Here is a 26,745-nt window from a genome sequence, read left to right on the forward strand (position 1 = left end):
ACAAATATTCCCAAGTGACCACAACTCCTCCAATGTCTGAAGCCCGTATCATGTTGTTTATACAACACACTGGCTTTTTTCAGTATATCCTTCTCAACAGATTACCCAAGACCCCAAGTTTGGAGTGCACGTGGAAGTCTTTCTCAAAGGTGAAGCCAAGTGCTTTTCATTTGGCAGTTCAGCAGTGTAGTAAATCAGTACGAAACAAGAGTAGCTATTAAAAACTGTATTTCCCCCCCCTCCCCACCAGTTACATTTTTAGTGAAAAGATTAAACCACATAAACGCTTTTCTTCTTGAAAAGATTTAGCAGCTAAGGAGTGCCATGGATACCCAGGGATGATGAATGTCAGCACTGAAGGGCCACCACAGAGCAGCCCCTTCCTCGAGCCAGAATCACACATATCCCCCTCAGTCAACACTGTAAGGGCTGCCCCCCCCTGCACCAAATTCACATTAAAGTGCTTCTTAGGAGACCAAGTCAAAATCTAGAGAATCTTTTGGGCTCATTCCTGGTTTATTTTAATAAAGAAATTTCTTATCTGGCCCCAACAAAAAGGGGTAAAAGATTTACTTTCACATAGAACTTTACAAAGCTGCAACTGAATCAAAAGGAGCGTTTTCATAAATAGATGTACAATTGCTCTCATTACACAGTATTTATTTGCTCAAGGTAATTTCTTCCTTGTGCTCACAAGTCCATTCTTCCTTTTGCAGACAGCCCATGGTTTCTCTCCAGCTTTTCCCCCATTTTGAGACCACAACAGCATCCTGTCAGCAGAATTTCTTGCCATGAAAATGGTCATGTTGTCACAGTCAGATTCTAGAATTGTTACTGCAAATAATTAACAACCATAGGAAAAGAACCAGGAACAGGTAAATTGAGTTCAGCTTTAATAGATTCTGAAACATCTTGAAGTCAGTGCAACCCACAGCAAAATCCAGAAGTTTTGTAAAAACCACCTGCACACATGAGAGAAAATGAAGTGCTTGGTTTTAGGCAGCAGTGCTGGACACTGTGTGCAGATTCCTGAACAGTCAGTGCACCTCGGGAATTTCACTGCAGCTTTTTCAGTCTGTAAATGTCTGTGTGTGTTTTAAGGCCCTGCAGCTACAGAGAGAGTAAACCTGAGAGTGTCACCTGTACACTCAGTGTTGGACAGCCTAATGCAGCACTGCTGCCTCCTGGAGCAGTGCCTCAAGAACATGCTATTATCCTAGGATCCAGAGAATTTCCCTATCACCAAACAGCTGCAAGGAGGGAAACCATGTACAATTTTTCAAGTGACTAGAAAGTTCAGTTTATTAAAGCCCAGTGCAAGCTGGATTTAAGTTAATGATCATTAATTGTTCCTAATGTGAGAGCTAGTCTTGTGCAGCAATTAAAGGGTTAAAGTGGAACTCCGTAGTATTTTAAACAAGTTCACATATTCTCTATACAAATTTGGCAAATTCATGTCACAGCCATAGATCTCATTCTTGCAATTCCTGCAAAATATCTACAGCTCCTCTGTCGGAAGCAAAGAGAAGCCCCTGAGCAGCCAGGTGCGCCAGGGCTCGGGCACAGCCTCCCAGTGCCCACGAGGGCTGCGAGCTCTGGCCTCCAGCCTGGCCAGGTGGACTTCTTGTACCAAATCTGCTTTGACACATGCTCCCAAAAGAGCTCGAGGCCACAGAGCAGCTGAGTATGGAAAAACTGATTGCATCAGAAACACTGCAGCCTAAAGGAAATCAAAACCATGACTTCAAAGCCGATCAAAAACCCAAAACAACCCCCCAAAAGCAAGCGTTTATATGTGTTTAGATGTAATAAATATTGCAAAGCACATTTGTCTTCCCCCCCCAAGTCAATAAGTATAAAGAAATAACCAATGCACCAAAACATCAGCTTCCTGCAATGAAAATGTTGGAGTCAGCAAAATACCTGCAAGCCAACTGAAGGGAAAGCTTTTGCATTGCCACCCAATCACAAGTTGCTTCCAGTTCTATGCAGCCAAATCAAACCCTCTTCAAATTCACAAGTTTGACCTAAATAAGCACCACAGCATGAAAAGCTTCTTTAGAAGTAGGATGTCAAGAGACTTTCCTTAAAATATAAAATAAAATGTGAGATAAAAGGTTTCCATTGGTCAAGTTTGAAAAATTGCCTTCCTTTAGCCAACCACAGCCTGTCCCTTTGAGCCAACCAAAACCACATTTTTAGGTTTGTCCTTAATGAACACAGCCTGGCTGAGTTGCAAAATCTGACAGGAATAGATGGCTGTGAGATGCATTCTGAGGGTTGGGCAAAGGGAAACAACATTACAAAGGAGAAGGAATACCAAGGAACAATTAGGGTGGGCAGAGGAACTTATTAATTCTCAGCCACCCTCCTCTATCTTCAGGAATCTCACTGTCTTCTCCAGTTCTGTGTTGTTCAGGTGTCCTGTAGTTACTGTCTTCTGTCTTCTGTCTCTGATCTGGAAAATGCCATCACAACATCCTCAGCACCTGCAACAACAATGGATACAGGAAAACTGTGCCATAATTACTTCCTTTAAAGAACAGTGGAGAGATGCAGTACCCAAACTGTCATTCCACACATCCTTACAACCAACAGAGAAGCAGATGACAAACTAGGGAATGCCAAAACCAACACCACTGCCTGCTCCAGTCAGGTAACTGCTCAGCTCCACAGAATCCTCTTCTGGGGTTTGCAAAGTTCAAATTCAACTCAGAAGGAGCATCAGTGTGTGAAATTCCTCCAGTCTTTTACCTCTGGCATATCAAGAAGCAAATCTCAGTTTTGTGCCCCAAGCAACTTCTGCCTATACACCTGCACACAAGATAAAAGAGTTCTCAGTTATCTAATCTGCTCTTCAGTTGCAATATAGCAGGAAAAGTGGTCAAAAATGGTTGTAAATTCCCCTTGCTAATGTCCTTAAAAACTAAATCAATACTCATGAAATGCAACTACATTTACTTTTATATACTTCACAATTTATTTGTTATATGTACTCAGAGGAGGAAATATTAAGGACCAAGCAGTAGTTTGTTTTTCATATGTAGGGCCCTTATCTTATATAAAACTACATCAAAAACTGCTCTGATGCACCCTCTTGCCAGCATTCAGAAGCCCTGCAGTCATCTCCCTTTTCATCTCCTGCACAAACTGTTTCTTCCTTCATCAAAACATAAATGATATATAGCACCAGGCTCCAGCTCAGAATTAACAAGCTGCCTTGTTGATTTTAAAGCACGCAAGAACTACCAGCCTCTTAAGAAAAACAAGGATTTCACTTGCAAGGATTGTGACAAACCCTTCAGTGCTGGAGAGGGAGGTCCCCACGCTGCAGCATTAAGGAGGCAAAGGCAGCTCCAGCAGCACCTCTGGCACTGAGTGTTCCGTGCATCCCTTTAAGGTGCAGGAGCAGCTGGAGTCGCCTGGCAACCACGAAATCACAGACACGTCACTCAGCACAGGGACGAGCTGGATTACTGAACAGATGTTGACTGTTTTCCCAGGGTCTCCCCTTTCCAGTGTCTAAATGGGAACTAAATTCTTACAAGTTTCCTTGCAATCCCATGCAGGAAAGGGGGCTGCATCCCAGAAAACCCCCGAGCCCCCTGAACACAGCTCCGTGTTCCTGCCTGCCCCGAGCTTCCAACCTTCCAGAGCCACTGAAGGAACGTGGCCATGTCTGGAGGTGTCCCCCAGCAAAAGAACCTGCATGACATTTGTCCAGAAAAAGGTCATCCACATTTCTCAGCACAAAAGCAGGTTTTGTTCCAGCCCTGTCCCATAACCCAAACTACCCAGAGCTAAAGGAAACCAAGCTAACAAGGCTGCTCATTAAGCAATTCTCCAGTGCCCGTGCTCGTGTACAGACACAAACACTGCCAGAGAACAGAGCTGGGCCTTCTGTGTGCTGAAAGGAAAGCAGGGACTCGAGTACCAGTGAACAGAGCTGCTCCTGCAGGCCCACTTGGCTCCCACAACGGATGTTTTCTTACTAATCAAGTAAAATAATGTAAAAAGCAGAGCACAGGTTACAAAGTTAAGCTGCACATGGCCAAGAGCCCGTGACTGAGACAATGGGACGGTGAACCACGTTTGCTTTGAGCACATCCTCACCGAGCTCTGCACTTCCAGCAATTAATGTACAGAACAATAACAAAGGCACACTTCTACCTGACCTGCATCTATACTTACAGCTTCTCTCTCCACAGCTGTCCCTCTTCTGGGCACACATTTCTATCCCAAAATAGAGACTTACAACGTAACAAATGAAATATTCCCCATCTTTTCTAAGCAAAGCTTTAACTGCCACAGACTTTTAGACATTCAAATACTTTTTCTACTGCTTCTGCCTTAGTCTTTCTCACCCTCATCCTTCTTAGGAATTAACAATAATTAACTGGTGGCCTTACGTCCTATGTTAGAAAGTAATAGTGACAATCTTACCCCACTAACTTCCAAAAAAATTCTGCTGAGATTATGTTCCAATTGCAGTTGTTTGAATTGCTGAATTTAGAATTCTTCTACACCACTTGTTCTTCAGTCTTAGCAAGCCAAGATGAGCTGAAGGTCAAACAACTTTACTGCAGGGCAGGGAGGGCTGCAGACACACACTGAGCTCAGCTGCTCCTCAGCTCACCTGCATGGCAGAAAGCTTCCCCAGGGGACTGATGCCAGTGCTGCCCAGCAAGTACCTGGGTACAGAGACATGAACCCAGCAGGGTACAGGCTGGATTAAAACCACACTACCTTAACACAAGAGAAGATGCTGACACCTCTAACAGCTGCTGCTTCCAAGTGCTCTTTGAATGATAAATAGATACGTACACCTGATTTGCTTGTAGTCACCTGCAGAATTAATTAAACCCCAAAAGCATTTAGAGATCAGAAGGTTTAGCCTGTTGTGAATTTCTAAAGGCTGCCAAGTTTAAAAAAAGAAATTCTTCACTTCACAGAAGATCTCTGCATACATACACTTCTTCAACCACCTGCCAGCAACAATCTTCTAAACATTAACTCTTCCCTGAAACTCCCAGTATTAGCATCCTAGTCTGCCATTCTAAAAATGCACCATGCTCTGCTGAGAGGATCAGCACACTAAAACAAGCCTTGTGTTCAACAGAATAAAACTACACTGAGCAGAGCTCAATCTCCATTCTCCATCACCATCTGCCCCTGGAACCCCACAAGCTGCCTGGGGTGGTTTTGGTGCCCCACAACCCAGAGAATACATCTCACCCAGCCAGGCACGTGTTTGCATCTCAGCCTTGCCCTCCCCATGGGACCAGCTTCCTCCAGGAACCAGCACGACACTCCTGTTGCTATGGGAACACCAGAGCTGCAATCACCAAGGTCTCAGCACAATTCCCATCTCGTGCTTCCTCCCTGCACTGCTTCCATTTACAGACCTGCCGGAGCAGCGCCTTCAGCAAGCCCAGAGCCAGCCCACCCTTCGGAAATGGAAGGAGCTGGGGAACAGGGAATATGGGGCTCATGCAGGAGATGCTTCTGTGCATAAAACATCCTGAGAGGCATTTTGCTTGTACTCAAAAATACGTGAGGAAGCCTGAATTTCATCCTTTTAATCTGGAGAGCCCTAACAAGCGTGAGCTGCATTGGTTCTTGCTGCAATGCAGGCAAGACCAATGTGTGTATATCCCAAAACAGCTCAGGATTACATCCCCTCTCCAGCACACACACTGGTTGAACTGACATGCCTCAGGGTTCCTCAGTTATTCTTGGAGCCATAAAAACAAACAACAAACACTCCACAGATGTCAGCTAAAGAGCTCCCTGAGTAAAGAAAAACACCCTGGATTTTGCACTTTCATAATAGGTGTTAACAATGATTGAAAAATAAAATGGTTATAAAAAAGGTAACCATGACATTAATATTAGACTCAATTATCATATATCCTCTTCCAATAAAAATAAGCATAAACTGAAGGGGAGTCTCAGCCTTCAGGCTTGATTAAAAATTACAGAGATATTCCAAGATGCTTCTTGATCAATTAGCCATTAACTTCCATTGCTGGATCCTCAGACAACAAACAGAGTATCATGGAGGGACTTCAAATGTCAGAGATATTGGTATTAACAGTGGCTCATGGAGGGTTTATGGCACAAGCCTGAATTCAGCAGGGACACCAAAAACTTCTTCCTTCAGTGCATTGTCACATGGCTGAGACAATGGACACAGGCTGCAGTGACTCCCTGTGGTCAAACCAAGGGGCTCACACACAGGAGCCACTGATCTTGATCAGAAATCACAGCAGTGGCACCACAGGGACAAGCTCAGCAGTCCTGCTCAGGTAACTGCTAGGGGACCACCAGCCTCAGACAGCAGATCATGGATGCACAAAAAAGAAACACATCAGAAATGCAACAGAGACTGTAATACATTAACAAAATCCGACACCACCCATCCTCTGTACTCCTGTTAAAAAAACCCCAACAAACCAAAACAACCTTTCTGGAACTGGAGCCAGACTGCAGCATTTTTAAGGCACACACAGAAACCTGCAGGTCCATAACAAAGCTCTCAGAGTGCTCAGGCCAACAGTGTCACTCTATTTTTTGGAACAAAATGGGGATGTCAAGTCAGCTTTGTGTCTTTTGTGCCTGCTGGAGGAAAATGGCTCTAAAGATACGTCAGGGACCAGTCAGGCTGAGAGCAACCTGTCCTGCTATGGAACAAAGGACTGTGAAATCCACTGAAGTGCTAACCTGGTGTAAGTTACTCCCTAAATAACACCCCTTTTTGTTGTTGTGTAAGACAAGTTGCATAAAGGAAAAAAAAATCCTCCAGAGGAGATTCAATGAAAACAGAAAAGTAGGGAGGAAAATTCCTTTAAGCAACCTTGGAGCAGCAGAACGGTGAGTGTGTGGATTTGCAGGGGTTTTTCAGCACAAGGTAATGCCATCTAGTGGAGATGGGATCTCCCTCAAGGTGGAAAATCGGGCACATATGCCACGGTATCCCCAGCTCCCAGGAATTTCATACTCAGCCTTCCTGTTTCACCAACCCCAGCACCCAGCAGAGGGTACAGGCAGCAGCAAGCAAAGAGCATTATCATTACTCACTGTTAGAAACCTGGAGAGATTTCTAAGAAAATCGAAGTCCTGAGCAATAAATTGCAGTTGCTTCTGTCTGTACAGCACACTACAGCTTCATCTTTCTCCAAAGAAATAGGTTATTTGGCTACATTTCCTCAATTCCATTGGTACTTCTTGCTGTTCACTGCTTAATCTGGAGATGGCATCTCTGAACATGAAAAGAACCAACATCCTTTCCCACTCTTCTAAATATTTAACTATTTTCCTTCTTTGTTCTTTTCTTCCCTACCAAGAAAAATCTTAATGGTCAAACCACCAGATGAATTATAATTTTGGACAACTGAAGGTAGGTGTGGGGTCAAATCTCCCAAGAGAGACAGCAGAGCCTCAGATTCTGTCAAAGCAAGCACCCACAGGGAGGACTTCACTTCCCTATGGACAAAGTTCTAAGAAACTTCACGGACTTTTATGAAAATGGTGACAAAGAAATCAGTTACTAACTGTTCAAATATGGGACAAGGACAACTTTCTGAACCACGTGTGAAGCTCTTACATTTCCTGTATTGCCCAATTAGTGAGTCTAGAAGCAGACTGAGGAGCTCCTGGTCTCTCTTTTAATAACATTTAAAAGTCACATCAAAACTCAATTTTTTGAGTCTCCAAAGCCCTCTGCAAGGTGAGAAAATGTAATTTCACAGTAAAATCAGACAGTTTAGACAGTGAAGTTGGATGCAGCTGTGCAGGGGCACTGCTGTAGGAAGTATCTGTGTCCCCTGGCTGGACTTTTGATTTTATCATCTTTTCTTTGCCAAAGTGCAGGTAATTCAGCATAGATTTTACTGTGAAAAATGTAACTTTTAAGGATAATGCTGAAAAATCCCAACTGCAACCAAGTCTCTCTTAACTGAACGTGTCTACCTCCGTTTCTGACAAGAAACAAGCAAATTCTCACTTTAGACTGGCAGAAATGCTTTCTATTTTGGCTCAGAATTCTTCAAGTATCCACCTCCATCAACCCCCAGCTATGCAAGGAATGAACACACAGGCTTAAAACACATCAGCAAGTTTGTGCAGGTTGTGTTTGTAATGGATTTCTAGATGTCTCAGATCTATACTAAGTTTCTGCTCAACTCAGTTCTTTCTGGCATGAGTCTTACAATGTTCCTTCAATTCCAAACTGCACATCATGAACGTGATCTGGTACGAGGGCTGTGCAGCGGAGGGAGAGGAATCCAGTAAGAAACATTCAGGTTCAGATGAGATTAGTGGACTCAGAGTAGCTCCACACAATTGTTTACTGTTAATTCTACAAAGAATTAACAAAACCAGCATGTAGTTCATCCCCTTAATGGGAATCTAAACAAACCAAAGCAGATTTGCAAACTTATTATGTGCCTGCTACCCCTGTCTGCGAATTCATTACATTGTGCGATTAAAGAAATGCAATGGGAAACAAATTCGTCCTATTGCTAATCTTTCCCTTGTACTCTGCTGGAACAGTAACGTTGCACTTCACTCACACACTCACGGAAATGTGAAAAACAGAAGACGTTGTTGGATGACTCCATTTTATTTGGTGACAAAAGTGTTATCAAGAATGCATCCTAACAGTATCAGACTGACTTTACCTGTCAAAATAAAACCACCTGTTGAAAAAGTTCGCTCTGGTTCTCTTCCAAAGCTTACTGCAAGCCAGGACTTGCACACCCTGGACTGCAGGATGGGTTTCAGCAGGTGGCACACTATTCTGGATGTACAGGAAGCTAAAGGTGGGGTTTCCTGAGGCTGCTGTGCCAGGGGAAGCAGGCCCAGGGCAGGGGAAGGCAGGGGAAGGCAGAAGGGGGCAGAACTCACCCTGGTCGATGGAGTGCTGGGGCAACTGGCTCAGCTGGCTGTTCACCACCCCCGCGTACGTGCGCAGGAACTCCTCCTCGCTGGCCGTCAGCTGGGGGCACAGAGGCACTCAGCAAAACCAGAACCACACAGACTGCAGACACCAGCCCCGGCTGAGAGGCACCACACCAGCCTCTGCTCTACTCTTCACCAGCTGAATCACCCCTTATTTGTGCAGCTCGACCACCAGCAAGGACACAGCAGCAAAATGGTTCATCATGAACTCATGGGCAGATTCAGTGTCACCTTAAAACAGCTGTTTTACTTGGCTGTTTTTCCAATAATGAAAAACTTTAAATCATTTATCTATATATGGTAGTCTCAGGCATCACAAGCCTCATAACATTTAAGCAAAAATCACTTGTGTTTAACTGATCAGGGTTAAATCCATGATGGCTGAAACAATTCAGCATTAAAACCAGACCACCGCCTGCCCATCTCAACAAACACTACCCCAGTTAGTCCAAAGTTGTCTGAAAACCCACAAAAGATGGGCCATGAAGTGCATCTTACGTTTGATCCCATCTTCCTGAGCATGAGCAGGACTCTCACTTTCTGCTGGATGTACATCTCCTCCGGACTCTTTCCGGGGACGCCCTCACGGTTCATTCCCCTCCTGCCAGCTCCTGGATTTCCTGGAGATACAAAATCAGAAAAAGACAAACTAAAATAGGCAGTGGGATCTAACAGGAAATAGAGGAAAAGTTTCATTTCCAAAATACTTGTTTTTCACCAGTGGCAGATCACTGAATATCCTGGGAGAGTAAGGAATCACATCCTTCCCCAGAGAAATCCTTAAAAATATGAGCAACTGAACTGGGGCTTACATATGCAATTGCAACATTCACAGAGGCTCATGTTCACATCCCCACAGCTCATTATCTGTGGTTACGTTACTGCACGAGTAGAAAAGGAATTCTAAGAGCTAGATGAAGGAATCACCCTGACAGAAGAGTCCATGGTTTGGGGTTTTTTCCATAAATAAGCACGAGCAGAATGAAAACAGGATGCAAAATGCACAGCAATCAAGTCTGCAATGGCTAAACAAAAGCTGTGTGAAATCTCAACTCTTAAGTCTTCCTCCTCTCTCTTTTTTCTTTTTTCCTTTATAAGACAGGCCACTGTGTTACTGTAAAAGTTATTAAAATTTATGAAATGGTTTTGGAGAGAAAGCAGAGCTAAGAGGAGCAGGGAAAGAGTATCATTTAAAAGCTGAGCTTTTGCTTCTTATTTTAATAAAAATAATGATGTTATGGAATGAACAGACTGTGCCATCCAAATTCTATAGCACAAAGCATGATTATACTTTATTATATGAGTATCTGGTAATTATGTAAGTTCCACAACAGGGTGTTTACCAAGACAAAAAAAAACATTCAGGCATTCTCTTCAGCAGCTTTTAAAAACCATCTTGAACCATGTTTATTAAGACAACAGTAGTAAAAACCTTAACCTGAAATGTAAAAAATAAAGGTGCTTCAAGTAACACACTATTCCAGCAGTGTCACAAACTCAACCAACCCCTTACCAGTGCTGTGTGGTGGAGAAATGTAACCCCTGACTGCCCCTGAAGGGACCCTACAAGAAAGATGGAGAGAGACTATTTACAGGAGCCTGGAGTGACAGGACAAGGGGGGACAAGTTTTCCCTGTAATGTTTTCCTGCAGTCATTACCAACCTCTCCTCTCACTTCATTTTCATTATTACTCTTAAGGGAAAGTAATCTGGGTGTGGAAACCGTTTAAAATTACACATAGGCCCTCCTGAGTGAGTCAGAAGTAATGCAAACTTCAGCAGCAGCTGCTGGGACAGGCTCTGCCACCCACATTACTGAGCATGGAGATAACACCAGTAAAAAGTGAGAAAGATCCATCACCAGTCCTTCTTGGACAGGTTTCAGTGGGAAGATCTGCATGAAACTGATTTGCTATAGATGGTTCTGCTCGGAAACCTGCAGCCTGTACATATGCAAGGTGATGATTGTTGGGGGTTTTTATACAACCAGCAAACTGCTCTCTGAAGGGGGAATTAAACAATCCCATATTTTTGTGTAGTGTCAACTCAAGTAAGTAAATTGGATTATTCTACTATATACTCCACAGTGCAATTTACTGAGGGATCACAAGTGATGCCAGTAGTAAGACAATGAACAAAGTAAGACAGTGAGCAAGGGACATTAAGTTATACACATCCAGAGACTGATAAAACAATAAACATTGATCAAGATACCAAGCCAGTCTGAAAGGCTGTGACTGGTTCTTAATATTATAAACACTTAAAAAAAATACTGTACTTGAAAAGGGAAGCTGCTGTATAGTAACCAATCAACTGAGAAAAGAAAAACCATGGCAGCGAAAGCTGAAATGTATCAGCACATCTATCGTTCAAAAGTGAAACAAAACGTATGGGACATCAATAGGTGGCACCATCCACAAGCACCAAGAAACTGCCACAGCTGCCCCCATGCCAACGAGGAGGACCCCACTTCAGCATTCCTCTGCACATCAGGTATTACAAGACCTGGAGTCTATTCATTGCTTCCCACCATAACTATCTTCTAGCTGCTTATTAATTTTCAAACTTTAAAAAGGGGCGATGGGAATTCCTAGCTAAGCCTGGTTCTTCTAAAGTAACCTTCAGCCAAGATGGGTTTGGCATGAAGCCACCTATTTACAGGAAGGATAAAAATCCTAAAGCCTGCCCATTCAGTGAATGCTTCACACAATTAGTAGGCAGCATAGGGGGAAAAAAACACTCAATATGGCTCAAAAAATATGTATAAAGAGGTAAAATTAAGCTTTCAGAGCAATAGCACTTTGCTCTCTCCACACCACCCAATTATCCTGAGCAACAGCCACCACAGCTCTTCCTACTCGATGACATCAGAGTGGAAAGACAAAGGTCTTAAAACAGCACTGAGACCCCAGCACGAGAAATGTGAACATATCTCTGGTTTTTTGTTACATAAAGCTTAGAGAAGACACAGTTTAGGATGACAACATTACCCAGCATATGCTACATGAGAAAATTTCCAAACCCACATACAAAGCTGGTCCAAGCCCAGAAGACAGCACGATCCACCTTCGCAAATGAAGGACTGAAAAATCTTATCAAAGTACTTATCATCTTTGCTCTCTCCAGAAAGCTACATTCATATGCTACACATTATGAAACGTTCCTTAAGCAGCATTTCCCGGCCCCCACGGATCTTTCTGGCACACAGATCAGTGGCCACTGCCCCATCCCCAGCCAACAAAACACCAGATTTCCATGCCAACATACCTGCTTCTAAAAACCACAGGAGATCAGATAATCCACGTGTTCAGTCCTGATCAGTGATTGGAGCTGGGAAAAATGTATGAGGGAACTGCCCTGTGAAAACAAATGAGCAAAGAATTACAGAACATACACAGCTGAACCCCAGAAAGACCCTTAATTCAATACACCTTCACTCCCAGTCTGCTTTAGAACACGGTCTAGGTAAAATTCATACAACTGTACACTTGCCTGGAGCTGTTAAACATAAAAACCTTTTTATGTTTAAAGAGTAAGTTTTTTTAAATCAAGCCATTCTTCAGCTGCAAGATTTCCACCCTGACCATACCAATGAGATTCCCAACCACTTGAGAATGAATTGCATTCAAGCTTTGCATTCTTTAGGAAGCTTTCAGCACAAACCCCAACTCCCTGGAAAAAACCAACAAACACTGTGATATGTAATTTCTTCTAGTAAAAAACCCCCAAATAGGTGTAACTTACCAAGGATTTGAGAAGAACTAGGGAGAAATGTAAACCATGCTGATTTTGACCAAAATTATTGTTTTCAACTGTGCCTATGTTATCTGAATACAGCAATTACAAGGACTGGCACTCAAAAGCTGGGCTGGAAAACTCTTTGCACAGAATTTTTCAGACCAACCTCACATTCAATCACCCAATAGACAGAAGAGACTTTTATTTTTTAGATTTGTGACACATTTCTGAACATCTTTTACAACAGGTATCAGGGCCTGGTAAGAATTTATAACTTCCTATCCATCACATCAGACTCTAAGACAAGCTCAATGTCACAAATGAAGTGACAGTTCAAGCCCCTTTAATGTGCAAGGAAACAACAAATGCTGCTACTCAGGACAACATTGCAGCCAGAATCATGTAAAAAATAGCATAAATTGCTGTAGTTAATGAAGAATTTCTGATTAGGGTAGATATGCACACCTGCACCATATGTTGATAAAGTCCAGATTAAATGTACCAAACGTACTCTCCCTTTTTTATCCTTTTTTTTTCCCTTTTTGTGGTCAAAAATCAAAAGCTCATCTAGACTAATTCTACTTTTTCCTGGCTGTTCACCACTTCATGCAGATGTCCTCACCAAGAGGGAAACAACAGTGGAGTAGCCAGAGCTACTCAGATGTTCTGTACCCAGAGAAAAGCTGAATCGAGGTCAAAGTGCCAGCATGAGGTTCTCTCACTTAAGAGATCAGGCTGCTTCCCCAAACATGGTGAGGCTAAATGAGTTTTTAAGCTAAAATGTAAGGCACACTCATTGAAAAGAAACATGTTTTTAAAAGCACACATCACGGAATTACAACAGCATTAAGAAAACTGAGCCAGCATCAGGATGCAACATGCCAAGGGCAGGATGCTGGCAGCTGAGCGTCAGCTGATCAGCAAAGATAAAAACTGATTCTGTTCTACAACCCATACATCACCAACAAACTTATCAACAGCACTAATGAATCCCAGTGTTTATACTTAAAACACAGAATTAATGTATTTACCTATTCTTGCCAATATTATATTGCATATGAGAAACATTTCCTGGAGAACAGTATTTCAACTTGTATTCTCAGCACAAAAAGCCAGACAGGGGAACAGAAAAACAAGAACTGCTGTGTACTGGACTGAAGGAATCCCCACAGCATCAACAGAACTCCACTGGAAAACTGTTCATCCAAGGGAATGAATAGCCAAAGTAATTCCAAAGCCCAGAGACACAGTCACTGATACATCCTGGCCTAAGCAGAGAAGTAATGGGATCTCAGCTGAATTTCTGGGAATCATGTCCTGGATGGCACTACAGGAAGAGAGGCCAAAGGCTGGTGAAGCCACAGAGAATGCACTGTTTATCAGATCTGGAACTGGTCTCTCCAGGTAAGGGTGAGGCAGATGTGCAGAGCCAACAGGAAAGTTTTGGCTGTCTGTGCTTACCTCTGGCAGCTAAACGTGGATCTACTCCCCTCCCCAGTGGCAGTTTTCCATTCCTTTTTCACAAAAAAGACTGACCCGTGCATTTCAAAAGCTGCAGTGTTAGTCAGGAGTGATTGCGTTCTTCACTAAACTGTGGTCAAAGACCAAATGCTTCAAGCTTGTCCTGCTGCATCCAACATACTGGAAATGGACATAACTGGGTCACCTAATTCTCCCTTGTTTGCCAGGCACAGGCAATGAAATTTAATTCTCATTTATTTTTTAAGATGATTCACATGACAGAATAATAAAAACCAAGGATCTATATATTACAGCCAACACTGCCAGCCCAGCTTTGCTAAAGCAATAAATCTGAGTTTGAAAACACTCCCCCCCCTTTCCCAAGCAGTACAGGAGGTCAGCCAGTAACAGATGGGAAAGCTGTCCTGCAGCCCAGCACTTCCCTCCCCATGCTGCCTGCAGTGGGCTGGGTGAGGATCTCAGGAATTCCTTCAGCTCAGCAAGGCCCAACATGTGGACTGGGCAGAGCCAAGAACGCCTGACATCCCCATCTGTCTCCTACCAAACTCCTCTCCTGGGCTGGGGAAAGGCTGAGTGCAACCCTGGCCCTTGGCAAACCAAGCACAAGCAGCACCTTCACACAAAGCACTGTGGATTGAAGCTGCAGGTCCTGGCAAGGCAGGAAGTCAGAGATCAGAGCAAACCAGACACGCGTTTGGAATGAGGAGCTGGACTTCTACACCTACAAACACCGCGCTACTTTACAAGGATATTACCCAAGTAATGTAATAGCTAAGTACTTCCAATTTTTCCACTAGCATTAAGGAATACTTCTCACCTCTCCTCATTGTCACTTGTTCTGAAAAATCTTTAATGAAAATACAATATATTTCTTCCCAAAAATGAACTAAAAGACCACTGTGGCTTTCTCGTCAATTACTGACCCCAGACACAACAGTACATAATGAAAAAATACTGTAACTGCAGTTAGCACCCCCTTTTATTCCTTCTTCCTAACTAGCTTTAGAACATCAGCTACTGGGGTTTCACTTCAGAAAAATGTAGACCGGAGAAATCTGTAGTCAATCTCAGTTTAACTTCTCTGTTTTACCAACAGATGGAAACAGCTCCTAAGGAAACTCAAGCCTCACCAGCAAGAACTGTTTTGACTGAACGCCTTCAGAAGAAGATTCCAACACTGAAAATTACAGATTGGTAACTGTATTTCCTTCACTTCCACCTACACTGGTATGAATGCAAAACCTGGAAGGGACTCTGCTGGACAATGCCACAGATCAGTTCATAATTAAGAACTCCCCAATTCTTCTGACTCCCCTCTTGTCATCTTTTTAAATAAACAAAAATTTCACATCTCAACAGAAAAAGACACACACTAAAAAACTGCATTTTTATAAATTTTGCATAAAGGAAGCTACTTAAGCATCCCATTCAGTTTTAAAGCCATGCTCATTTAATGCAATGAGAAAGCAACATGAGCTTTTGTTCCTTCAAATTACATATTCCCCCCAACACTGTACTCCACTGTAATGCTGAAATTCCTAACAACCACATTTTACTGGCATAGGAAAACACAAAGTGCAACTGAGGAATCTGCACAGCCTAAATTAAGGGGGAAGAAAATAAAAAGGCAATAAGCTGTTGGAAAACGTAGTATTTTACATATTCAGTCTTAATAATTTAGGGTACTTAGAGCAGCCATCTGGCAAGTTCTTTAAAATGTAAGTCACAGCTGACTACCTCTTTAATATCTTGTAGCATTTCCAGTTACAGCCAAAAGAAATCCAACAGCAGTTAGTTCAGCTACTTTTTTTGTTGTTGTTGAATCTGACTGGTTCTGTTCAAGGCAGTTAAAACCCTCAATTAATAGGATAGGATTATAAAAGCTCAGATAAGGAGTTATGGTGAATAAACCCGAGCACTGCAGGTTCCCTTTGCTCTACACAAGTGGAGTTAAGAGCAGCAGGAAGGGGTCCCTTTGACTCTCTGGTATCATTATCCAAGGTTAAGCCATTACCCTCCACAGTTACACCACGGAGCACTTCAGTGCTTAAACATGGTCATACTGGGAAGCTTGGAAGTGCAAGGGGATGCTGCCCCTAATGTAAGCCTTGTTAATTTTCAAATGCCATTTTTCAGAGAACAGCTAGAGCCCAAAAAACCTTCCAAGCTGGAGCCTGAAACCTGAAGTCAGGAACCAGAGTCTGCAAAAACCCTGCTACAAATTTTCCTCTAATTCATTCTGACTCATGACCTTCAGTCACAGGCAGCTGGAGACTGGATTAATTCCCATCTCCAGAGGGATACAATGAAGAATTCATAACAGCTACCTATTTATAGGTGAACAGTAAGAGCTGAAATATTTAATACCTTTTTTTTTTTACTTCGTTTCTATGTTCAGTGCTACCTTTTAGCTGACTTCAGAATCTGAAACCCCAGTGTCAGATTTAGGTCAATTTACTGCTGGAACTCCCGTGGTAGGTTCATATCTCTTAAATGTTAGATTTAAATTTTTAAAGAAATGCTACAGTCCTCCTTCTTGAAGAGGGACAGGAAACAGCCCAAAACATTGCCATTTAGTCATGAAACATTTATGAACACAAGCAGGGGTTTTTCTCCCCAGTGCTGGATCACCTTTAAGAGCTTCAGAACGGACTTCAAAAGTAGCAATGAAGTGCATTCCATAGAGCTTCCCAATATACCAAAACACTTCTTACATCAATGCTCAAGCTGACTTAAAAAATAAATTTAAAAAAATCCTACCATCATAATCACCACTTTCATGAAATTAAAAATTTGCCTCCTGACCTTCAGGCACACACAAACCAGATGATTTTCCCCCCTTCTCTCAAGGAGAAGGCACCTCTCACATCTCATACAGTTAAAAGAGGCAGCACAGGGTTTTAGGTAGTTCACGTCAGTCAACTTGAAGCCTCTGAAATTAAATGTAGTAACAGCAACAAAACCTGAAAAAAAGCCTTTCATTTTACAAAGGTATTCACACTTCAAAGATGAATGTGTCAAAAATTCTTTAAAAAGTGACAACACTTCGCTACAGTTTATACACAAATTCCATCCCAGTCCAAGAAACAATTCTAGAAGAATGTTCCAATACTTTACTCACAATAGTGCCCAACAGCTGGAGGGATGAGTGCTGCTCTCGTCCTAATCATGGGCATCTTCCACAGAGGCTCAGGCACCTCTTCTCCTATTTATAACAAAGCTACAAATCTTCTAGGCAGGAAATTAGGCCCTAATGACAGATAGCCAACGATTTAACTACCAGGTATCCCACACTGAAGAATTACTGCTGTTAAAAGAGTGTTCAGCATCCATCATTAAAATAGAACAGTACAGAAAAGCTTTGTGTGGATCTATCTGCAAATATTTTATTTCAGAAGCAGAAAATGAAGCTTCCAGCACATAGGCCTAGATTTGAGATGCCTTTTCTTTTCTCTGAGAAATTAGCTTTATTTTCATAGTTTTATTTTAATTTGAATCATAAACTAGTGGAAAAAATGGAACAACAGGTAAAAATTATCAACTACTTACAGGAATCAATAAATGATTTTCAACATACCCACCCCATTTTATATGGTTGGCATGCCATGCATTGTCCACACATGTACCCATGGAACACCTATGAGGTGTGATATTTTTTGACTATTAATTATTGACACCAATGACAGTCCCCAGGCCTGTTCTGTGGTCATGGCAGAACCTGAGCCAAGGCCAATTCCCAGAAATGCACAAGGACAGGAAGACCATTAATCGTGGCCAGGTCAATCAGCTTTATGACCAAAGCCACGTTTTCAAAGCAGTTCTGCACAAAGTGGCAACACTGGACTCAGGATCCCCTGAGAACTTACAGATCATTAGTATTAAGTCTGGGGTTTGCTGAAGAGGGACATTTATAATCAAGGAACTAAAGTCAATGGGGTAAAAAACAACAATACACAGGACATAAACACACTGCACTCATGAAATATAACCATTGATAAAGAGTTACTTGACTGTAGAAGCAAGAAATTGGTTCTCTCTTCATAATGAACCTAAAATAAGCCTCCACGACCCAGTACAATGTCAAAATTGATGCAGGTATGTGAATGTGCCAAGGAGCAGGATGTTTTTTCTGCCTCTTCAGCAATTCTCAAGTTACTTAGAACAGGAAACAGAAACATGAACAAGGACAGTCAGAATTACCAGCACTGCTAATGGTGAAGAACTTCAATATTTGTTATGTTCCCAACCAGTTTCATTAATAGTCTACTCATATTCAGATTTTTGACATTAAACTGCATCTAGTGCAAAAATTTGATGTTTCAGACAACTTTAACAAAAAGGCAAGCGACACTGTTAACCAATCAAAAATGAAAAGACAACAGTCTAAAATCACAGAATCACAAAATGGGTGAGCTTGGAGGGACCGCAGTGGGGTCATCGGGTCCAGCCTCCTGCAGAAGCAGGGCAAAAATCCTTAATCAAAACAGGCAAAATCCTAACTGAGAACAGGAAAAATTCCAGTAAGTATCTGTAAGCAGTTAAAATAACAATGACATTGAATTTCAATTCACAATCATACAGTAAAAGCCTCCGAGGGCCAGAAGTGCCATTTCTGGAGTCGAACTCCCTGTGCTGGCATGACCAACTTCTCTCAGCCCAAGTACACAGTTCTGGGTACATTTAACCTGAAATGGCAGAGGTCACAAGTGGTGGCACAGAAAGGCTTTCTCCCCACCGTGTGTGTACATATATCTATATATTTTATATATATCTATATGTATTTGTAGGCATTTCTCTGGTATTCATCAACACAGGATCTACAGATACCCAGGTATCAGAGAGAGATTTCAATGTAAATGTGGCCTGTGCTGCCCTGTAATTTTTACTGACCCCTGAACATCATTATTGCCAGGTCACAGACACACATTTTCACACTGCAAATGCCCATAAATCTTTTATAGTAGAGAGATTAGGGCTAACTAGATTTTTTAGAAGCAATTAAAACGTGAGCTGTTATTAGGTTGATGACTACTTAGCATTTTAGTATTTTGCAACACTGTATCAAACTACATTGTTAGGACCAGAGACTTTCAGATTAATAGTTCTTTACTGCCAAAACTGTGTAACCATTGGACAACAACATGAAATAGTGTTCTGGCCTCATACATCAATAGAATTTGCTGTAAAATGTGACATACACAGCCCTTATGTCACCTAGTTATCTCGCCTTGGGAAAAAAAAATCTTTTGTGCTGCTTTCCCCATGGATGCTCTGAATAACCAAAAAAAGCAAAGAAGAGGTTTCAGTTCTGAATCAAGATTTAATTTTCAAATCCATTTAAAGAGATCTATTATTAATAGCTCTTGCTGTGAGTTGAACTAAGAATTAATGGCTATTTGTCTAATGTGGCTACATGCCTTGATCATCCCTTTGGTACTAACCAGAACACAAACTCTGCCTCCTCAGTGATCCGTGAGCATCAGTAATGTTACTGGATAATATGGGCAAGAGACTTTTGCTCCTAAGACCTTCATAAAATAATAATCCATTAGACTTCTCCTGGATAGTGTTCCATAGGTCGGTCTCAGTAGCTCTTTTAATTATATGTGCAAAAGTATGCCAGCTTCTCTCTTCTCTGAAGGACTTACTCGAAACAAAAAGCACAAGAAAAGGATTTTTGTTCCCTTCTTAGGTCACCAAACAAGACTGCTGCAAAGACACCCGATGGAGAGAGGAAGGAAAAAAATCCTTGTCAGTTTTAAGAGAGGACTTTCAACATTCACTAGTTTAAAACAAATGCCTAATTACGCACCAATTTTACCATGGACATTTTGCTTTCCCTATGTTTTGGCCAAGTGGGATTGCAAGGAAGGAAATCTTGCCTTCAAGAGACTTCCTACTTCTCAGGAAAATGGATGCAATTTCCTTCCTCCCTAGCCACAATTCTGAATGTTACCTTAATTATATTAGCCGTGAACTGTGACATAAACCTGCATGGGGTCAGTGGTCTGACAGCTGAAGAGCCCCTTTAGCACTGTACAAACACATGTGGGCTGGAGAAAAGTCACCCACGGACTGCAGGGCCTTAAGGGTTTTAGCAAGGCCGCATCGGTTCTGGGACTGATTAATTCCTGAGCACAATGGAACTGGAAAAATCACAGGCAAGACACAACACACATACGTTAAAGGCAACCATATGTAAAAATATTTATTTAGATTAATCAAACTCCAATACATAACAATAGTAACAACAGGAGTTAGCCCAGAGACCATTCGCAACAACGCTCAAGACCAGCTGATTCTTACACAAGTTAAAACCACGGTAAGATCCCAGATCACTTCAGAAGTTTCCAAGAGCAGGACTGCACCCAGCCGCCACCAATTTAAGGCAGAATGGGCAAAGAGAATGACTGGAAGTGCAGCCAGATTTCTGCAGCTCCCAAACCATAAGCACAGTTAGAGTACACCTTTATAAAGGATAGCTGCTCAACAAAAGGCAGGAGCCGATAGCAGTTAAATCTAAAACTGCAGCTACCAAGAGCAATGAAATGAATATATGAAAAACAAGGGGCCAAAACTGTAGTGCCTCGCACGAGCTATTTCACATACAGTACTTTAAATAAAGATTAAAACATATTTTGTAAAAGCTAGTGAACTAAGAATCTTGACAGTGAAACAGTAAGAGAATGGTTGCAAACAGTTTGATGTGAATTGTGAAAGGCTTATTTTACTAAATTCATTGTAGCTGCTGACCACGATTTCAGCTATAAAAGTTCTGTTTAGCAAAACCTGATGTTTCTGACCTCTGAAGTTAAGCAAAACCCTTCACGAATTCCACATAAACCAATGAGTATTATTTGGCATCTACAGACATTCCTGAAAAAAGACAGCTAAGAAGACATGAATGCTCCTATTTTTCTCAATTTGGCATCAACTCTTAATTATATTTTAAATGTTACTGCTGATCGGTTCTGTATAAACATTCAGTTAACTGTGTTTATCTTGAAGTCTGATATTGCCTCCCCCAACCAACTGAGCAAGCTGCCAAGGCACAAAGAAATTTTCAGTTTTCCACATAAGATCCAGAACACTCAAAGTCAGGAAACTCCATTAAAATTACATTAATATGGCAACAGGCACCAGAGATTCCACAGCTGCACTACCTTCTCCTCAATTCTACAAAAAGCCTTCCTTCAATTTACCTTAAGCTGTTTCAGGATTTATACTTCTCCTTTACAGCAACTTGGCTGCAAAAATTTAGGTCACATTTCCTTTAAAGGTACACGTCCATGTGTACTTATTTAAAGCTCAAGGAAATTAATTAAAAGCTCCTCACTGACTTCAGTGTGCATTGAATCAGGACCTGGATGAGTTCAGCGGCAAAACAATTACACTTTAATTAAACATCTCCACCTTCATGTGAAGTAGTCAACTAATTTTATGGAAGGATAAACTGAGTCAGAAGGTTTCTGAGCTTGGTCATGGTCATAAACAGAGTTGATTACTTAAGTTGTTTCCATATTTTTTAGCTGCCCTCATAACAAGAGAAAATGGACTTGCTGAAAATCAAATAAATTCTTGATCTGTGTATTTGCATGGAATGAAACAGAACATCCTGAGACAAGTGGAATGGTTGTACAAATCTACTGACTCCATCTCTGTACCCCAATCAGTAGCTCATTTAGTCAGTCACAGGAATTCCAATAATGCAAGAAGTTGAAATTATTGGGGATTTTTTGGAGATTATTAGGCTGTTTTGTTTGGTTTTAGATAGCATTAATAACTATATCTGTATTATTTTTGAAAACAGAAATAGGCTTGGCAGATTTGATACCTTAAAAACTTGGATGAATTTACTGAAAAGTAAGAAGTATGACTACACTTTCTGAATTCAGACTGACATTTAAACCATACATAAGCTCTGTAACATTCTGTCAGATCACCAGCAGTGAGGAGAAACAAGAATGAGCTTTCCTCACTTTTTTCAGCATTTGTTATATAATGCTTCCTCAACACCAAGGCTGAAAATAAATCTGAGAGTCAGGAGAGTGCTCTCCTTATTCAAGTACTAACTAATGGGTTTTGGTTAATTTGCTGATCTTTGATTTCCTCTCACCTCTAGTTTTGCTCACTCTGCTCTATCTGCACTCTCATGCCAATGGAAGCTCATGGACAGGGCACAGCTCTTGAAAGGGAAAAAGAACTGTAAGAGTCCTCAATTCTCAGAGATACAACACTGAACAAAGTGGTTTGGGGTTTTTTTCCTAAATGAAATTAAGTTACTTGGTAAAAAGTTTTTAGCGCATTTCAAAACTATTTGCATATCATTTCTCCCTTGTACTTAGAAGCAAGACCATTAAATTACCAACACTGGATGTGGAATAGGTGTATAGTGCAGAAGTGATTTCAGATGGCACATTTGTTAGGATTACAATTTTCCCCATCACTTCTGCACTATACACCCAATGGTGTGGTGCAGCTGTAACAGCTGCCTTGTCCTTGCTGCATTTCAGCAGGAAATCCAATCTGATGACAGCTTGCAGTAAAAAGAAATACAGTTTTGCCTGTGCATGTATAGAAATACTTCTGATACCAAACTTCTGTTTGGAAAAAATTCTCCAGGAAGTTTCTCCCAGCATATCCAACAGCAGCCTATAAAACCCTATTGCCTCTCCGTGCACAGCACTTGGGTGGATGTTTGATGCTTCAAACTAGGTCAGATGCTCAGGAGGGTGCTTTGCAGTCAACAACCAATTTAGGAACTGAAATACTTAGTAAAAAACATAAATGTTTGTGTTGGTCACAGACGACAAACACTTCGGAGAGGAAAAACTTATATTAAACACATATATAGATCAATTTCTGACAAACTGTTTCCTAGGCAAAGCATCAACCTTTAACAGCTTCACCACATCAGGCACATTTAGGTATTAGCTCTATTTGCCCACATGCAAGTGCAGGATGATTTTGAATTTTTGGCAGCAGATATGTATCACAGTCATTGTTAGTAATTAATTGTTAGTAAAACAAAATCTAGGTTTTGTTTCCATTCACTTTTGGTTCTGTTTAGAAAACAACACAAATTGTTTTGGAAACGTCTCTCTCCTCTTGCAAAGTGAAGTACTCTCAAATCCTGGATGGGGGAAAGGATGGAATAGAGCAGAAACTGACACAGCTACAGATTTCCCACAAAACTGGGATTCAGAACTTGCTTTCCCAAACACTCAACGGGATGTTCTGTCCAGTGACACTCAGGAGCATTAACTAATTTTTGTTACGACAGGGACAGAAGCTCCCGACTGTGAGCCACAGCCCTCGCTGTCCGCCCACAGCTCCGGCCAGTGCGGCCCCGGCTCTGGTGATCACAAGGGGATTTATCACCGTGACTCCTGCCAGCCCAGGGGATGAGTTTCCTGCTGAAGATTTCACTGTCTTCCCAGCTGGATGTCAAAAAGAGTCTTGAAAGCACTTTTCTGTCCTATGTAACTTTTCCATAACTTGTTGCAATGCTTACAATGAACTAAAAGACAAAACTGCTTTAAAGCAGATTTGGGTCCAACCCATTACCAATTAAGTTTTCCAAAATGGCCTTTGCTTCTGCATTTGTCTAGTCCTACACACTGCTTCATAGATTTATTATTTCCGTGTACCACATCAACTAAGACAGCACACAAATCCCCTTACCAACAGCTCTAAATTACACCGAAGGAGCTGCCAGTTTCTACCAAGATGCCAGAGGGACAAAAACTGTTGATGCTTTTTCAGCTAAGGACAAAGTGAAGCAACAGAAATGTATCTGAAGTACACCTGTCACCATTTTCCAGATGAATCTGTTTGTCGTGGCAAAAGTAGCTTTTAGCTTGGCAAGAAAACAAGCCTGTATTTTTAAAAGCAACAACACATAGCTTTCTGTATGCTCCCTCACCTTGAATACCTGTACTTTCAAAATAAACCCAACTGAAGTACATGTTTGGCCTCATTTTTCACCATTTACATAGAGGTTCTTCTTCAGCAGGCTATTTCACATCACACATGAGCTCCAAAAATAACCAAGGCCAAAAGAAATTGAAAGCCAGCAAGTTCAGCAGCCAAAAAAACTAAATATAGCAGGATTTTGTAAATGTATTTAAAAATGTGTTCTTAAATACTCTCTAAACATGCCTCTCACCATACTGGAGCCAGATTCGACCAGGACTGTGAACTAGCACACCTAACTTGCCTCCAAAGTCTGCTGGAGTTTGGTGTTTTGCTCCTTTTTTTAAATCCTCACATCTGCAGAATGTCTCATGTTCATCTCACAGAGCATCAAAGCTCATCCTGTTCAACATGCCAAGATGAGGAATAGACAAATAAAAGATGATATATAACAGAGCAAAATATTCTCTTCTTGAAGAGAAAGCAAACCCAAGTCTGAAAGGCAAACATGCCCTGATGAAGCACATCTGGATGGTGAGCAGAAACGAGGATCATGTCTCATTTGTCTCTGGAGCACTAATACATTCTGATCCAGAGGGTGATGCTGTCCCTCTCTCACGCATCTTCCCAACAGGTAAAAAACTAACGTGTGCCAACAAATACTGTCCATCTAAACTGAAAGTTACCGAGTGCTGCCTCAGAGGCTCTAGAAACACAATTTTTAGCCAAGGTAGGAATTACCCCCGAGGGAAGCCCTTTACTAAACCCTGTCCGAGAGGCGTTTTCCCAGGCGAGAGCCGGGATGCCGAGAGCATCACGGGCAGACGGGGCTGCCCTGAGCGGGGCGTGCAGACCCGGCGTTTGATGGCCCGCGGCCGTGACACCTGCCCTCCGTCCCCACGGCTCCAGCGCACCTTCGGCAGCTTCAGCAGGAACGACTTCACCTGCCACAGCAACGCAGCCATGGCTGTCCGGACACCGCGGAACAGAGCGCCTCGTGACGTAAGGGGTGATGCCACAAAATTAAAAAGGCACCTCCTGTACCTGTGCCGGGGGGGCCACGGCCTGCCAGGGGCCGCGGCCCCGCGCCGGGGACGGGGAGCGGCGGCGGCGGCGCCGGCGGGGCGGCAGCGGGGAGCGGGGAGGCCCCGGGCCGGCTCCGCTCCGCCGGCCCGGGCGAGCGCCTTTGTTCGCGGCCGCGCACAAAGGGCACCGCGCTCACCTGGTGCGGGGCCGGCGGCCCCGGCGCTCCGGCGGCTCGGGCGGCGGCGGGGCGCGCTCGGCACGGGCGGGCGAGAGCAGCACAGCGGAGCCGAGCGAAGCCTCCTCCTCCTCCTCCGTCGTGACTCACCGCGGCGGCCCGAGGGAGGTGCCTGGGCGGCTCCGGGGGAGGGACCCGCCGCGTCCCGGCGCCCAGGGTAGCGGCGGCGCCGCAGGCAGCACCCGAGAGCCGGCCGGGAGGAAGGGGCGGGGACGCGGGGCAGGGCCGGGGAAGGGGCGCGCCCGCGGGGCAGCGCTGGCCGGGCCCGCTGCGCTCCCGGGCCGCTGCCCGCTGCGGCGGTGGCACCCCGCGGGCACGGAGCCTCTCCGCGGGGACAGACGGGTCACGCACTCACCTTGGGAAACATCGTCTGGAGGGACGCGGTGGCGAGTGTCCCGGAGCTCGTGCTGTCCCTCCCGGTCCGGGGCAGCGGGACCCGCAGGGCAGCGCAGCTGCTGCGCTGGGGCCGCCCGAGATTCATCACAGCGGCGTCACAACAGGGTGTGGGGCCGCTCAGTAACCCTGCGCTAAGAAAGTTAAAGACACTGCAACATTCAGTACAGCTTAACTCAAGCTAATTCAGCCAATACAGAAAATGGCAACCTCCAACTGGAATAAATGGTCATTTAGTCACTGAAGCACTCAAAAATAAAGTAATGCTTCACCTACGTAGGGCTGAAGGAGAGTAAAACCGCAGTGAGCACAGAGAGGAATTAGTTAAAACTAAAAAAGAATACAGAAGCCACCAAAGGCTCTTCACCCTGCTCCATCTCATCTGCATTACGGTTTCCCACTAGGTTAACAGTAACCCTGCTTCCTTACAGTGTGCATTGGTGAGGACAGCAAGGTAAGTTCCTGGAGATAAAAATGCTTTGTGTTCCAAGTGTTATTTAATAAAATGCATGTTTTCTACTCGGCATTTAAGTTAATTGCATAAAAATAGTCACAGTAATGAAATAGGTGGCACTTCCTTTAACAGCTTGCTACTTAATGACATCAAAGCCTGATGCCACTGAAATCCAAACCCTACTGCCAGCTAATGAAGGGCTTAACATAAAAGCCTCCACAAAGAGCAAACCCAAGCCGCTGACAGGAACAGGAATGGTGCAAATGTGCTGGGATCTGAGATCACTGGCACATACCCACAGCACAGCAGGCAGTAATGATTATTAATTATTTAAGAAAAGAACATAAGAGCTCCAGCATAAGCTGAAAAAAATATGCAGAAGCATTGCTCTGGGATCCTCCAGTTGGATTACTGTTAATTAGCACAGTACATGAGTCTGAGGGAAAGATCTAAAAGCATCTTATGCTAGTAGGAGCATATAATTAAGCCATCATTTGCATCCTTGCAATAGTATGAATTTCCTTACTGATAACATCATGGG

At 42.9% G+C, this 26,745-nt stretch overlaps 1 protein-coding gene across 2 annotated transcripts; it reads right to left on the reverse strand.

Moving 5' to 3' along the window:
- Positions 1-495: 495 nt before the first annotated feature.
- CTNNBIP1 (catenin beta interacting protein 1) lies at positions 496-25,376 on the reverse strand. 2 transcript variants are annotated; one of them, XM_039563810.1, is made up of 5 exons: positions 25,319-25,376; positions 12,229-12,318; positions 9,460-9,581; positions 8,908-8,998; positions 496-2,489 (listed from the first exon to the last, which is right to left on the reverse strand). In XM_039563810.1, exons 3-5 carry the CDS (start codon positions 9,553-9,555, stop codon positions 2,431-2,433), a joined length of 246 nt encoding a protein of 81 aa, XP_039419744.1. In that variant the 5' UTR covers positions 9,556-9,581; positions 12,229-12,318; positions 25,319-25,376; the 3' UTR covers positions 496-2,430. The 2 variants fall into 2 exon arrangements, with proteins under 2 accessions (XP_039419744.1, XP_039419745.1); XM_039563811.1 differs by lacking the exon at positions 25,319-25,376 and adding an exon at positions 25,011-25,105.
- Between the last annotated feature and the right edge of the window lie 1,369 nt (positions 25,377-26,745).

Source organism: Corvus cornix, chromosome 21 (assembly GCF_000738735.6).
Source record: "Corvus cornix cornix isolate S_Up_H32 chromosome 21, ASM73873v5, whole genome shotgun sequence".
NCBI classification, from domain to species: domain Eukaryota; kingdom Metazoa; phylum Chordata; class Aves; order Passeriformes; family Corvidae; genus Corvus; species Corvus cornix.

Excerpts from the sequence above, each read along its gene's own strand:
- CTNNBIP1 (XM_039563810.1), bottom strand. The coding sequence starts at position 9,555 with ATGAACCGTGAGGGCGTCCCCGGAAAGAGTCCGGAGGAGATGTACATC. Across the intron at positions 8,999-9,459 it reads TCAGGAAGATGGGATCAAAC|CTGACGGCCAGCGAGGAGGA; the intron begins GTAAGATGCACT and ends CTGTGCCCCCAG. Across the intron at positions 2,490-8,907 it reads CCAGCACTCCATCGACCAGG|GTGCTGAGGATGTTGTGATG; the intron begins GTGAGTTCTGCC and ends TTGTTGTTGCAG.